We start from the raw sequence: 12,606 nt of genomic DNA on the forward strand, positions 1-12,606 counted from the left end.
TTCAAACAATTTTCTTGCCAAATAAGACAGCATACAAGCCCTGCCTAATTTAAGAATGCTCCATTTGTATGCTCCATTAATGTATCCCTATGGTATACTCTGTAATACACCTAACATCAGATATATTGTGTATAATAAATGTTGTATAATATTGAATCAAGCTAGTGTTTCTTATTTATCTATAATTTTTCCACTTGTAAATCGGTAGCACATGTATTCCTTAATAGTGTTTTAGTTTATAAGACATCATTAATTTTTACAATAATAATCACAGCATTTTCCAGAGCTGCCCAATTTAGTACTTAACTAAAAATTACAACAAAACATTGGGAACATAATAGACATTATGTATGATGTAAATTGGGTTGTATAATCTTTAATTCCTTTGGGGTGTCAGTTTTTATTTCATATATTCTTAACTCTGTTTACTATGTTGAGTTGTTGAGTGTTTATCTCCCTTACTAGTCTTATTTCCTTCTGGCAGGTATAACATGTTTTGCCCATCTTTGCATACTCAATCTTACAGCAGTTTATAGCTCATAAATGCTCAGAAGTATTAATTATTAAATTATTTCTAATTTTTGTCAAAGATTGGCATTTAAAAATCCTATACAGCTTAATATGCTTCTAATATATGGAGGAAGAGGAAAAAAAGTGTTTATTGATTACTTATTTATGTGCCAAGGTCTAGGCCCTACGCTCATATACGTTATTTCATTCTTCATATTCTATGTAACATATATAATGTATATAATAATTTCATATACATTATCATTTGTGATGACATCACAAAACCCCTGTGTAATAGAAGTTATTATTTTCATTGTACAGATGAGAAAATAGGCCCAGAGGAATCTGGTTAAAATGTAAATCAGATATCACTCCAAAGCCCAAAACTCTCTAGTGCTGTGCTGTCCAGTACAATAGCCATTAGTTATATGGTTGTTGAGCACTTGAAATATGGTGTGTTCAAGCTGAAATATGTTGCAAGTGTAAAATACATGCTGGATTTCAAAGACTTAGTATGAAAAATAAAATCTAAAATATCTTAATCTTTTACTGTTGATTACATGTTGAAATGATATTTTAGATAATCAAGTTAAATAAAATATTAAAATTAATTTCCTGTTCCTTTTTTTTTGTAAAAAACTTACTGGAAAAGTGTATATTTGTGTACTATAAATTTACATTTATATTTATATATAAATTTACATTTATATATAAATGTAAATATTTAATACTTACAATAAAATATTTATAACAAAATGTAAATATTTAATATAAATTTACATTTTTATTATAAATATTTTATATTAGATATAAATAAAAATTAAATTTAAATAAAAATTAAATATTAAATTTAAATTAATTTAAATTTAAATTAAATTAAAAATTAAATATAAATATAAATTAAATATAAATTTACATGTATGTTACATTGCATTTCTATTGGAAGGCACTGCTCTAGTGGCTTTTCATGTCACATGGAATGGTCTACAAGGCTGTGTACAGTCTGCCTTCTGTCACATCTGATCTGATCTCATCTCCTACTCCTCCCCTGCACTCATTCCTCTCTAGCTGCTCTACTCTGCCCTCCTTGTTCCTTAAACACACCAGACTCCCATCCTGAGGGCCTTTGCCTTTGTTCCTGCTGCCTAGATTACTCTCCCTCCCACAGGATATGGACGCTGCTCACTCCTGCTCCTTCTTCGGGACTTCTTTGGCTGTCTATCCAAAATTAGAGGCTCTCTGTCTCAATCCTTGTGTTTCTCCTTAGCACTTAACACTATCTAACTTATCTCTGTTTTACTTATTATTTTATTGTCTCTTTCCTTCACTAGAATTTGAGCTCTATGAAGGCAGGATTTTTTTTTTTTTTTTGAGTTTTAGTAATTATTCTCAGCATCTAATGGTGTTTAACGTATATTAGGGCCTCATTAATATTTGTGAAATTGAATAGGAATCCCTTGTAATCTCTTTAATTGAATACATTCAGTTATGAGGCAGAGAGCTTTTGTGTTGAGGAACTGTTGTTAGTGGATATTAGTGAAGATGACAGTCTATTAAAAGGGGTTTTTGAGAAGGGCCAGAAACCAGTAAATTTTGTGGAAGGGCTTATTCCTCTTTGCATCAGCTTCCATAATGTGTTTGCCTGTAATGTTGATGTGCATAAAAGCCATCATAGTCTTTGACATTCTTTTCACTAACAAACTAAAGGTAAGCCATGGGAGGCTGTTGTGCCAGGAAAAACAACTCCTGGTAACCACTTTCCTATATATGTCTTTCCAGGAGTTCCACAGGAAGTTCCCAGAGAGAGTATAAATGCTAATTCTTTACCTCATACCTCACTGCTTTTCATCTGACATCACGGTGTGAAATAACCAAGGGAAGGATATGGTGGTAGTGATGGGTGCTGTCTTTCTTGAATCTGAGCCAGAAACCTTCCATAGGAAAGGGGTGCGATTCTCGACAACACTGATTTGAAAACTTATCAAGCTTTCCAGCTTAATCTTCTGCCATACACATTTACCTTCAGTTTCAGTGACATTACACCAACCTAAAGTTTCTCAAGCATGCAATTGTATTCAAGCCTGGAATGTCCCACTCAGCCTTGTGACCAATGCCAGTGCTAAAAGCTCTCCTAAAAAACTAAGAGTTAAGTGTAAGAAAATAATATTACTGCATTTTTCTATATTGTATACCTAAATTGGAAACAAAAATGCAATTTAGCATTTTATATTTAGTATTACCTGGAACTTCTAAAAGTTATAAATGACTAATTGACTCTTTATTAATAAATCTAATGTTCAGAGATCTAGGTATATATAGGCTATTACCATTTAAAGATGCAACTTCTTGGGTACTAAGTATTTCCTAGATATTTCTAGTTAGGTGTCTTTCAATTTACTCTTTAGATTCAAGAGCTATTTTATATCATTCAAGTTGATATGCTCAGTCTTAAAACCTGATTGCTTTACCTTTTCTTAGTTTAACAGATACACGTTTTTTAGTATGTAATGTTAGCTCCCTATGTAGACTAAAGCTGGAGGGAAAGTCTTAGAGATTTTTCAGATGCAGTGAGCCAAGACCACGCCATTGCACTCCAGTCTGGATGAGAGAGTGAGACTCTGTCTCAATAAAAAAGAATATTTAAGCACATAGTTAGAACTTAGCTAATAACGTCACATTGCATGGTTCTTTAATGGTAGAATCAAAATAGTAAATATGTACTTCTTAAATTCCTAACACTATTAAGAAGTATATTTATCTTTAATTAACTTACTTTAATCTCATTGTAAGAGAGTTAGAGGAGTTTCCTGGAATAATTCAGTTACAAATTTTTTTGTGGGCACATAATAATTGTACGTATTTGTGGAGTACATGAGATATTTTGATATAAATGTACAATATGTAATGATCAAATCAGGATAATTGGGATATCCATCATCTCAAATATTTATCCTTTTTTAGTATGTGTTGGGAAGATTTCAAATCCATTTCTCTAGTTATTTTGAAATACATAACAAATTATTGTTAACTACAGTTGCCCTATTGTGCTACAGAACATTAGATCTTATTCCTACTACCTGTCTGCATTTTTTGTACGCAGGAATAATCAAATTTTTGTTAAGGTTTTAAATGTGAAGGATGAGATGACTTTAAAGCAAATATATATATGAAAAGCTGTTTTTCACAGTAAGTCATGTTTAATGTTTTCTAGACAATATAACACTGAAAATTCATGACTTTAAGAAGTAAGGGAAAGTGTAACCATAGGGATCACACTGTTGAACACAGTTAAATAAATATGACAGCTGCTAAACAATGTGAGAAGTTTGTTCAGAGTAACTGAGGCCCCAACTAATTTTTACTTGGGATTCTGAACATTATAATACTATTTTTAAAAACTTAATTCTGTGAATTACAAAACTAGTATTTATAGGTAATTTTAACAATTCTAGATTTCCAGGTTTATCTAAAAGGATATGAAAAATAAACTCTTCGATAATGCCATTACAAATAAACTTATTATTTGCAGTTCATATTGTTGTTAAAGATATGAAAAAACTTACCATTTTCCGTACTTTCCTTACTGCTGTGATCTCTTGGGCAGTGTGCTTTAAATAACAGATTGTTCAGTTTTTGAAATATTGGTAGTGATAACTATCTTTATTGAGGACAGAGAGTGTACTTAGTACAGCACAGAACATGCTGCACACTTCCTGACAGAAAGAAATCAGAAAGTTCAAATAACTGATAATTTAGATAAGCTAAATGAATAAAAGCAAATGAACTCTAGTCAGCAAGGGCAGTGGAGTATATTTAGAAATAAAAATATTAACATATTAGTGGTTGAAACTGATGTTCATACAACTAATAATGATGGTTATGGATTAAGTAGTCTCCCTGCTCCTCAATTTATATGTAGTCATAGTGCTGCATACCTCAGGATGTGACCTTATTTAGAAATAGGGTCATTGTAGCTGTAATTAGCTAAGATGAAACCATGGCCAGGAGCGGTGGCTTATGCCTGTAATCCCAGCACTTTGGGAGGCCGAGGCAGATGGATCACCTGAGATTAGGAGTTCAAGACCAGCATGACCAACATGGTGAAACCCTGTCTCTACTAAAAATACAAAAATTAGCTGAACGTGGTGGTACATGCCTGTAATCCCAGCTACTCTGGAGGCAGAGGCAGGAGAATTGCTTGAACTTGGGGGGTGGAGGTTGCAGCGAGCCAAGATCGTGCCATTGTACTCCAGCCTGGTCAACAAGAGCGAAACTCTGTCTAAAAAAAAAAAAAAGATGAGGTTATGCTGGAGTAGGCTGGGCCCCTAATCCAATATGACTGGTGTCCTTATAAAAAGGGGAAATTTAAACACAGAGAGAATGTCATGTGAACTTGAAGATGACTGTCCATAAACCAAGGAGAGAGGCCTACCTGGAACAGAGCTTTCCGTCCCAGCCTTTAGAACCAACCCTCCCAACACTTTTTCAGACTAATATTTTCTAGAACTTTGAGGCAATAAATTATCTTGTAGTACTTGATTATGAGAGCCCTGGGAAACTAATGTGATGGTTTTATAAGAGTACCAATTTATTCTGTATAGAGTATAACAAAAAAGGATATAAGGGAGAATGTATTGAAATGAAAATTTAATGTGTCACTTAAGATACATATGAATGAAAATGAGGTAAAGACGGATACCAGAATGGTCAGAGATATAAAGTGGTTGAATGGAAGACAGGCAAAGAAGATCCAACATGCATGTAATTGAAATAGCTAAAGAAGTAGTATTTGAACCAAATACATATTTAAAGCTATTATCCAAGAAAACTTCATAGTAGAAATAAGAAAAAACCTAAATCAACATCTCAAAAGGGGCCCACTGTGTCCCTGGGAAAACTGACTTAGCATGATCAACCCCAAGATTTGTGGTAAAGTTATTAGACTTTAAAGACAAAATATCTTCAGGACCTCTAGGAAAAAGAACAAGTTACTTAATGGCTGAGAAAATTAGTCTGCCATCAGACTTCTCAAAAGTAGCATATAAAAGCAAGGCAAACGTGGAGCAGCATTTTCAAGAAACTCAAGGAAAGAAAGTGTGAGCCAAGGATTTTATATCTAGTTGTTCTTCAAGTATCCAGTCTATAAAGAAAAACAGTTTGAAACATGTAAAAACTCAGGGAATACCGTGCCCAGGAGACCGTCCTGAGGAATCAGTTAGAGCAGTGGTCCTCAAAGTGTGGTCCCCAGACCAGCAACATCAGCAGCACTGGGGAACTTATTAGAAATGCATATTTTCGGGCCCACCCCAGACTTGCTGAGTGAGAAACTTTGGGATGGAGTCCATCATTGTGTGTTTTAGCAAGCCCTACAGGCCATTCTGATGCATACTTTATAAGAAGGTCTTCCAGCCAAGGGATGATTGAGGAAACTTTGGCAGAGAACTGATAGTGAATATTGATATTGATTGCAGCTATAGGTCTAAGAAATGAGTAGAGACACAGTTTGAAGAACAGTATGAAAAACATCCCTATGTATTGTCAAAGTAGAAAGAATACAACTAAAAATGAGAAAATAAGGAACAGAGAAAGGAAAAAGTAGAATTAAATTATTAATTGTGGTATAGGTAATAAGTAGAAGTCAGAGAGTACCACTTAAAACAGTCAAACAAGATAGTAAAAAATTAAGTAAGAAAAAAGATGATTAAAGGCGTCTAAAAAATATAATGGCAAAGAAACCACTAGAACAATTCAATTAAATGTAATATATAATCCTGGATGGAGGAAAAAATTGCTAAAAGGAATTTGTTGGTATAACTGATGAAAGTGGAATATGGAATGTAGTTTAAATAAAGTATTACATCAATGTTAACCTGAATTTGATAACTTAATAGGAATATTTAAGAGAATATTCTTGTTCTCAGGAAATACACACTGAAAAAGTGGCAAAGGGCAAATTTTGATACTGAAATTTTAAATATTGGAATGACTTTGTAATTTTCTTCAAGTATTTAAAAATGTGATTACTATATACCTGTACAGTATGATTCGAAGCTAAGCAGAGATGAAAATATATTTGATCATTCACATTTCTCATGGTGTAATTCTATGATCATTTACTATAAATCTCTTATGGATAATGCAGAAAAAGTTTTGCATTGAATACTTAAGCTTTCACCTTGCACTGCATATTCCAAACAGCATATCCAGCAAATAAATTTAGTTGCTTCTTTTTAAATGTACTAAAACTCAGGGTATTAGTATGAACTAACTTTGGATGGAAATAGTAAAGATGAGTACAAATAGTATTTCCTAATATTTTAAAATTCATTTATACCAGCTTTATCCAAATTTTTTAAGCAATAGTGAAGTACTTTGTTTTTCTTTTTTAAAGAGATGGATGTAATGAGGCCTTTGATAAATGAGCAGAATTTTGATGGGACATCAGATGAAGAACATGAGCAAGAGCTTCTGCCTGTTCAGAAGCATTACCAACTTGATGATCAAGAGGGCATTTCGTAAGTGTTATGGTTTATAAGTCTCCTTTTCTTTTAATTCAGTATGTATTTTGTAATCTTCTGCAGGGAAGACATTCTGTTACATTACAAGACACAAATATAAGACATATCTCCACCTTCAATGAGTTTATAGTCTGTTTGGGAAAGAAATGCATTTAGATCACAGAGCAGTGTATAGGAATTACTGCAGTGACAATGCGTAACAAATGCTAGGGATCTTGAAAGAAGGGAGATCTGATTAAGTGGAACAGGAATGTTAAGAGAAGTGATGTCTGAAATGATCAGGAGGTAGTAAATGCTTCTTTATGCTGAAACAAAGTCATGGAGGTAGGAAAGGAAACCTTTTTTGACATTTTGTCATCATTAATAGATTCGAGTAACTTCTCATTCTAATGATAGTTTAATGGTTAAGCAAAGTAATACGCAATTGATCAGAAAAGAAGAATATAAACTGAAAAAATATTTAGGTAAACATTTTTGTTTCATAAGTTTAAACTTTTTGCTCTTCATTTTTGTTTCAACTTATTTCTTCCTGGTGAAGAGACTTCCTTCAGATGCCTCTGGAAACTACTTTTAGGTCAAATCCCTTAGGGAATTCATAGTATCTAAAAATTAATTAATGTTTATCTTACCTGTTGATGCATATAGTTTTTAAACTTGTATTTTTTTAAATTAACTTCTTAGGTTGACAATCATAGATCAAATATGTTTAGTGTCATGGTTACATAGGTAGTGTCAATACATTGCTTTGTTACTAGTCAGATACTCAACATTGTTTTGAAAATCATAGCAGCAAAATATCTTATGAGAAAATTACTTTTTAAAAAAAATTTATTGCTTTACTGTGTACAAAACCACACTGTAAAGAGATGCCTTTAGCCTTTTTTAATTTAATTTTTTACTATCTTGTTTGGCAGATATTTCACTTAGCTATCTCATTTAATATCCACAATAACTCTTGTTATTCTGCTTTTAATTAGCAAAGATAGGACTTGAACCAAGTATGACTTCTAGCCCAGTGGTGGGATGGAAATGTTATTTGGTTCCTTGCCTAGATTAATTTTCAGTTCCCATCTAGTACTAAAACCATGATCGTGTTATAATAGATTTTGTTCTAAAATATTTAAGTCTTACAACTTTTACTTTTCAGATTTGTACAAACTCTTATGCACCTTCTTAAAGGAAATATTGGAACTGGCCTTTTAGGACTTCCATTGGCAATAAAAAATGCAGGCATAGTGGTAAGACTTATCTTTGTAATCACCAGTTAAGATACAGTTATCAGTCTCATTTATAGCAGCCTAATGTCTGACCTAGTCAAATATAACCTGGTAAGGTGACGTTTAGATGATCATTTAGATGTTGTCTTGAAAAAATTGTGTCAACTGTGATAATGATACCTAACAAAAAATACTAATTACTTTATTCATTTCTACTTCATTACTTATTTGTAATATTTAGCCAAGTAAAGCCACAAACCTAAAACAGTCTTTGATTTTTCCAGGTATAGTTATATCTTATTATTATTTTGGATTTTCAGGAATTGAATTTAGCAGTGTAATCATAGCAACAAATATATTTATAGATCAGATTATTGGTAATGTGACATTGTATAGTTTTTTAGAGTCAAATATACAGTTTTCAGAATTTAAATAACAGTTAAGAAAAGTTGATCGGGTGTGGTGGCTCATGCCTGTAATCCCAGCACTCTGGGAGGCCGAGGTGGGTGGATCACGAGGTCAGAAGATTGAGACCATCCTGGCTAAAACGGTGAAACCCCGTCTCTACTGAAAAATACAAAAAATTAGCCGAGTGGGGTGGCAGACGCCTGTAGTCCCAGCTACTCGGGAGGCTGAGGCAGGAGAATGGTGTGAAACCAGGAGGTGGAGTTTACAGTGAGCCGAAATCGCGCCACTGCACTCCAGCCTGGGTGACAGAGCGAGACTCTGTCTCAAAAAAAAAGAAAAATAATAACAATAACTTTTAAAAACCAACATGTAAAGCATTGTTAGAGGCAGCTATTGTAATTATTATAATTACAGAGATCTTTGTTAGGGGAGAAACCCATTTATGATGTAATAAAATCGTATTTAACCTTTTTTGAATAGACCAGTTTCTAAAAACAGTTTTAACTATCTCTGCATTTGACTGTTTTTTCCCCCAATTTAGATGATAAAAACTTTTGATTATAAAAATAAACTTTGGCAGTATTTTGGTTGTATCTTGATAATTATTAGCATCTCTTTAATTTTAGTAAATAAATATTTGAAATATTTTATTTACTACTTTTTGAAGTAATTATTTTCTAAGCATGGTTTCTGACACATAGTAAGTACCCAACAAGCAGTCTGTAGAAGTAAATTGCTCGCAGTCTCCGTTTGACATTGTGCTTTTTAGGGATTTCAATAATGATGCATGGTTGTGTATAATTATAACGGTGGGTCATTGATAGTTGTAGACTTGCCATCTGATATTCAATATGATCTTGTGTTCTATCCTACTTTGTTGTCTATGCTCCGTATTCGTAGGTTTGAGTAGCTAATAAGATGGAATTATACATTGTTGTCTTAAATATTACTCGAAATTCTTTCTGCATCAAGTTTATTAGTTTTCCCTTATGCAATGACTAATCATTTTGCCCAACAGATATTTATTCAGTGCACATGAAAAATCCATTGATTCATTGCTTATGAGATTACTCAATTTCTGTTAAATATTTAAACCTTATACATTTTTTTCCCCATAGCTTGGACCAATCAGCCTTGTGTTTATCGGAATTATTTCTGTTCACTGTATGCACATATTGGTACGTTGCAGTCACTTTCTGTGTCTGAGGTAAATGTGGATTTGTTAAGCCTATTTATTTTAAAGCTATCTTTTTATTTAGAGCATCAGATAGTCTTATATTCTACTGTGCTTTGTATTTGCTTTAAGCTCTGATATAGATACATCTAAGGTAATGAATATGGAAGAGGGTAGCATTTCATATGATTTAAATCTGGTTAGAATCTATTTATTTTTAAAAGGTAGCCTTATTAGTGAAATAGTATGGTTTCTCAGTATAAATGGAAAAAATTAGAAAAGATATATAGCGGCAATGGAGACAGTGGTGTGACTTTTAGCTATAGCATAATGGTCTTCAATGTGTTAGTAATTCTGTTTTGATTATAATGCCTTTGGTGCTCTCTGCCGATGTATGGGTTAGTAGAGAGTCAACAACATAATATTATTTTTCTTCATTTTTGTATCATGAAATACTTCTACTGGACAGTAGACCATATGTATTCTAGTAGCCTGATGTCAAATCTTGACTCTCTTTTGTTGTTATTACATACTGTTAAAACTTTGGGCAAATCATTTATGAGCTTTATATAACAATGTATACTTGGGAAAAAAAAAGAGATAATGGAGAAATAATAACTACCTCATGGGAAGATTAAATGAGATAGTTTATGTGAAAATGTATTGTGCAGCCTTGCACAGATGTATTATTAATTAATGCTATTCTAAGAATGGAATAATTTAGACATGAATAATGTAGTTGACGTTTTAGGCATTTGAAATATTTAAATTAATAAAGCACAAATTTAAGTTAAAAGTTGTAAGTTATGTGCTAAAGTTACATAAACTTTAGCAGTAGATAAAATTAATATACTGGTAAAAAGGACAGATTTAAACTTTTAAAACTTTATGAGGCGTGCTTTAAAAATATGAAGATCTTAACATTTTGATAACTCATCTGTCAGTGCATAGCCTTGCATTTATTAATTCCTATTTATTTTATGTTTATTTAAAGAGGTGGTTTTATGGACCAACTTAAAATTTTTCTTTTTTCCTTTGTATGTATGTCATTAAATTACAGGTTTAAAAAGTCAACATTAGGTTATAGTGACACCGTGAGCTTTGCTATGGAAGTGAGTCCTTGGAGTTGTCTTCAGAAGCAAGCAGCGTGGGGACGGTAAGTACTTACTCTGTTATTAATATGTGATTGTTAAAATTATATTAATTTTAGTATTTTAATCTAAAAAGATATATAAATAAAAATATGATAAAGCTGGAAAATAGACATATGTAACCCTTAAACAGACTTGGGTTCTAATCTGAACTTGACCGTTTTTCAGTTTTCTGACCTTGATCAAATTATTTATCATTGTGGTTTGGTTTTCTCACTATGAAATGAGTTTATAGTAATACCCATTTCACAGGATCATTATGGTAGATGAAATAAAATGGTATTTATAAAGCATGACCTGCTCAAATAATGACATAATCATGTTCATTAATTTTTTAAATAAAGGAAAACAAGAAAAATGTTGTAGTCTCATTATTTCAAATGAAGTTGTAGTATTTAGTTACATGCTTATCTGAAGTATGGATATATTTTAGCATAACCTTATTTTATTGTCTTGTTATTTAAATGTAACTTTATTATTGGTGGCTCTGCCTAATCAAAGTCAGATGAATACAGGACTAGAAAAATAAGGAAACATAAGCAGTCAGCAAAGGGCTACCTGTTGTACAGACGACATGTGAGATGGGAATTAAAAGAAGAACAGTGTTAGTAGAGTAGTTTATAGTTAAGTATGGCCTTTCTGGAGATTTTCAGGAAGTTAGATTTGGTATGAGCTGCTCAGAGTTCCTGATATGCTGAGTAGGAGAATATATGCTATAATAAAATGTTTTAAAACTTTTGAAAAGAGAAATAAAATATATTGACATTTCAGTAGCCTTATGGATGCTTATTTGTGGATATCTTTTTTCAGGAGTGTGGTTGACTTTTTTCTGGTGATAACACAGCTGGGATTCTGTAGTGTTTATATTGTCTTCTTAGCTGAAAATGTGAAACAAGTGAGTATTTTTCTTCAGTTAGTGAAATCATTTTCTTCTAAAGCCCTAGTTGTGGCTTCATATTTCTTCTGTGGAAGCCATGGTTGAATTTGAAAATGTGTTCCCTTTCATAAATGATCTTCCTTTACAGATTTTCCTTTAGTCTTTTTTTCTTGCAATTTGGATTTCTGCTGTAATTGTTGATTTTACTGTTTTGCTATAATACTGATAATGCTTGTTTTCTCAGATCAGAATATGACAGATCAGAATATGATTTCTCAGATCAGAATATGATTTCTTAGCTACGTGAAACTTAGATCTCAAAAGCATATACAGAGATGCTTTGGAAGCATATTCTTTACATTGACATTCTATAAAGAACTATATAAGGCTTTAGCCAGTAGCCTAAAAAAAGTCAAATAAAAATAGTGAGCATTGATTATTAAAATCCAGTAATTATAGCCATTGTGTAAAAAGATACTGTGTCCAAAAATGAACAGCTTTCTGTAGTTCTTTCAGAAACTTTCTCATATTATGAAGGTTTGCTTTAAGAAGAAGTGGTGTGCAGTCTTGGAAGAGATTGACAGTGTATTTGGACAAATGTGGAAAGCACTAAAATAAAAAATCCCTCCATCAAAACAATACTATAAAGCACTTTTCTTTATGACTGGTATCATTATTCGTACATTATCCTCTGCTCTTCTTTAATCATTATTTTAATCAGTAATGTTTATTAATGATCCACATGTCCATG

The 12,606-nt window shown here is 32.3% G+C and overlaps 1 protein-coding gene across 2 annotated transcripts in view; it reads left to right on the forward strand.

The window, feature by feature from the left end:
- The window catches only part of SLC36A4 (solute carrier family 36 member 4), a 53,362-nt gene that overhangs the window by 4,165 nt on the left and 36,591 nt on the right, over nt 1-12,606 (forward strand). For both annotated transcript variants that reach the window (XM_010357361.2, XM_010357362.2), the window contains exons 2-6: nt 6,902-7,025; nt 8,176-8,266; nt 9,772-9,860; nt 10,888-10,983; nt 11,789-11,873. In XM_010357361.2, the coding sequence (XP_010355663.1) occupies nt 6,902-7,025; nt 8,176-8,266; nt 9,772-9,860; nt 10,888-10,983; nt 11,789-11,873 (485 nt within the window). The remainder of the gene's footprint in view (nt 1-6,901; nt 7,026-8,175; nt 8,267-9,771; nt 9,861-10,887; nt 10,984-11,788; nt 11,874-12,606) is intronic.

Source organism: Rhinopithecus roxellana, chromosome 15, assembly GCF_007565055.1.
Source record: "Rhinopithecus roxellana isolate Shanxi Qingling chromosome 15, ASM756505v1, whole genome shotgun sequence".
Classification (NCBI taxonomy): domain Eukaryota; kingdom Metazoa; phylum Chordata; class Mammalia; order Primates; family Cercopithecidae; genus Rhinopithecus; species Rhinopithecus roxellana.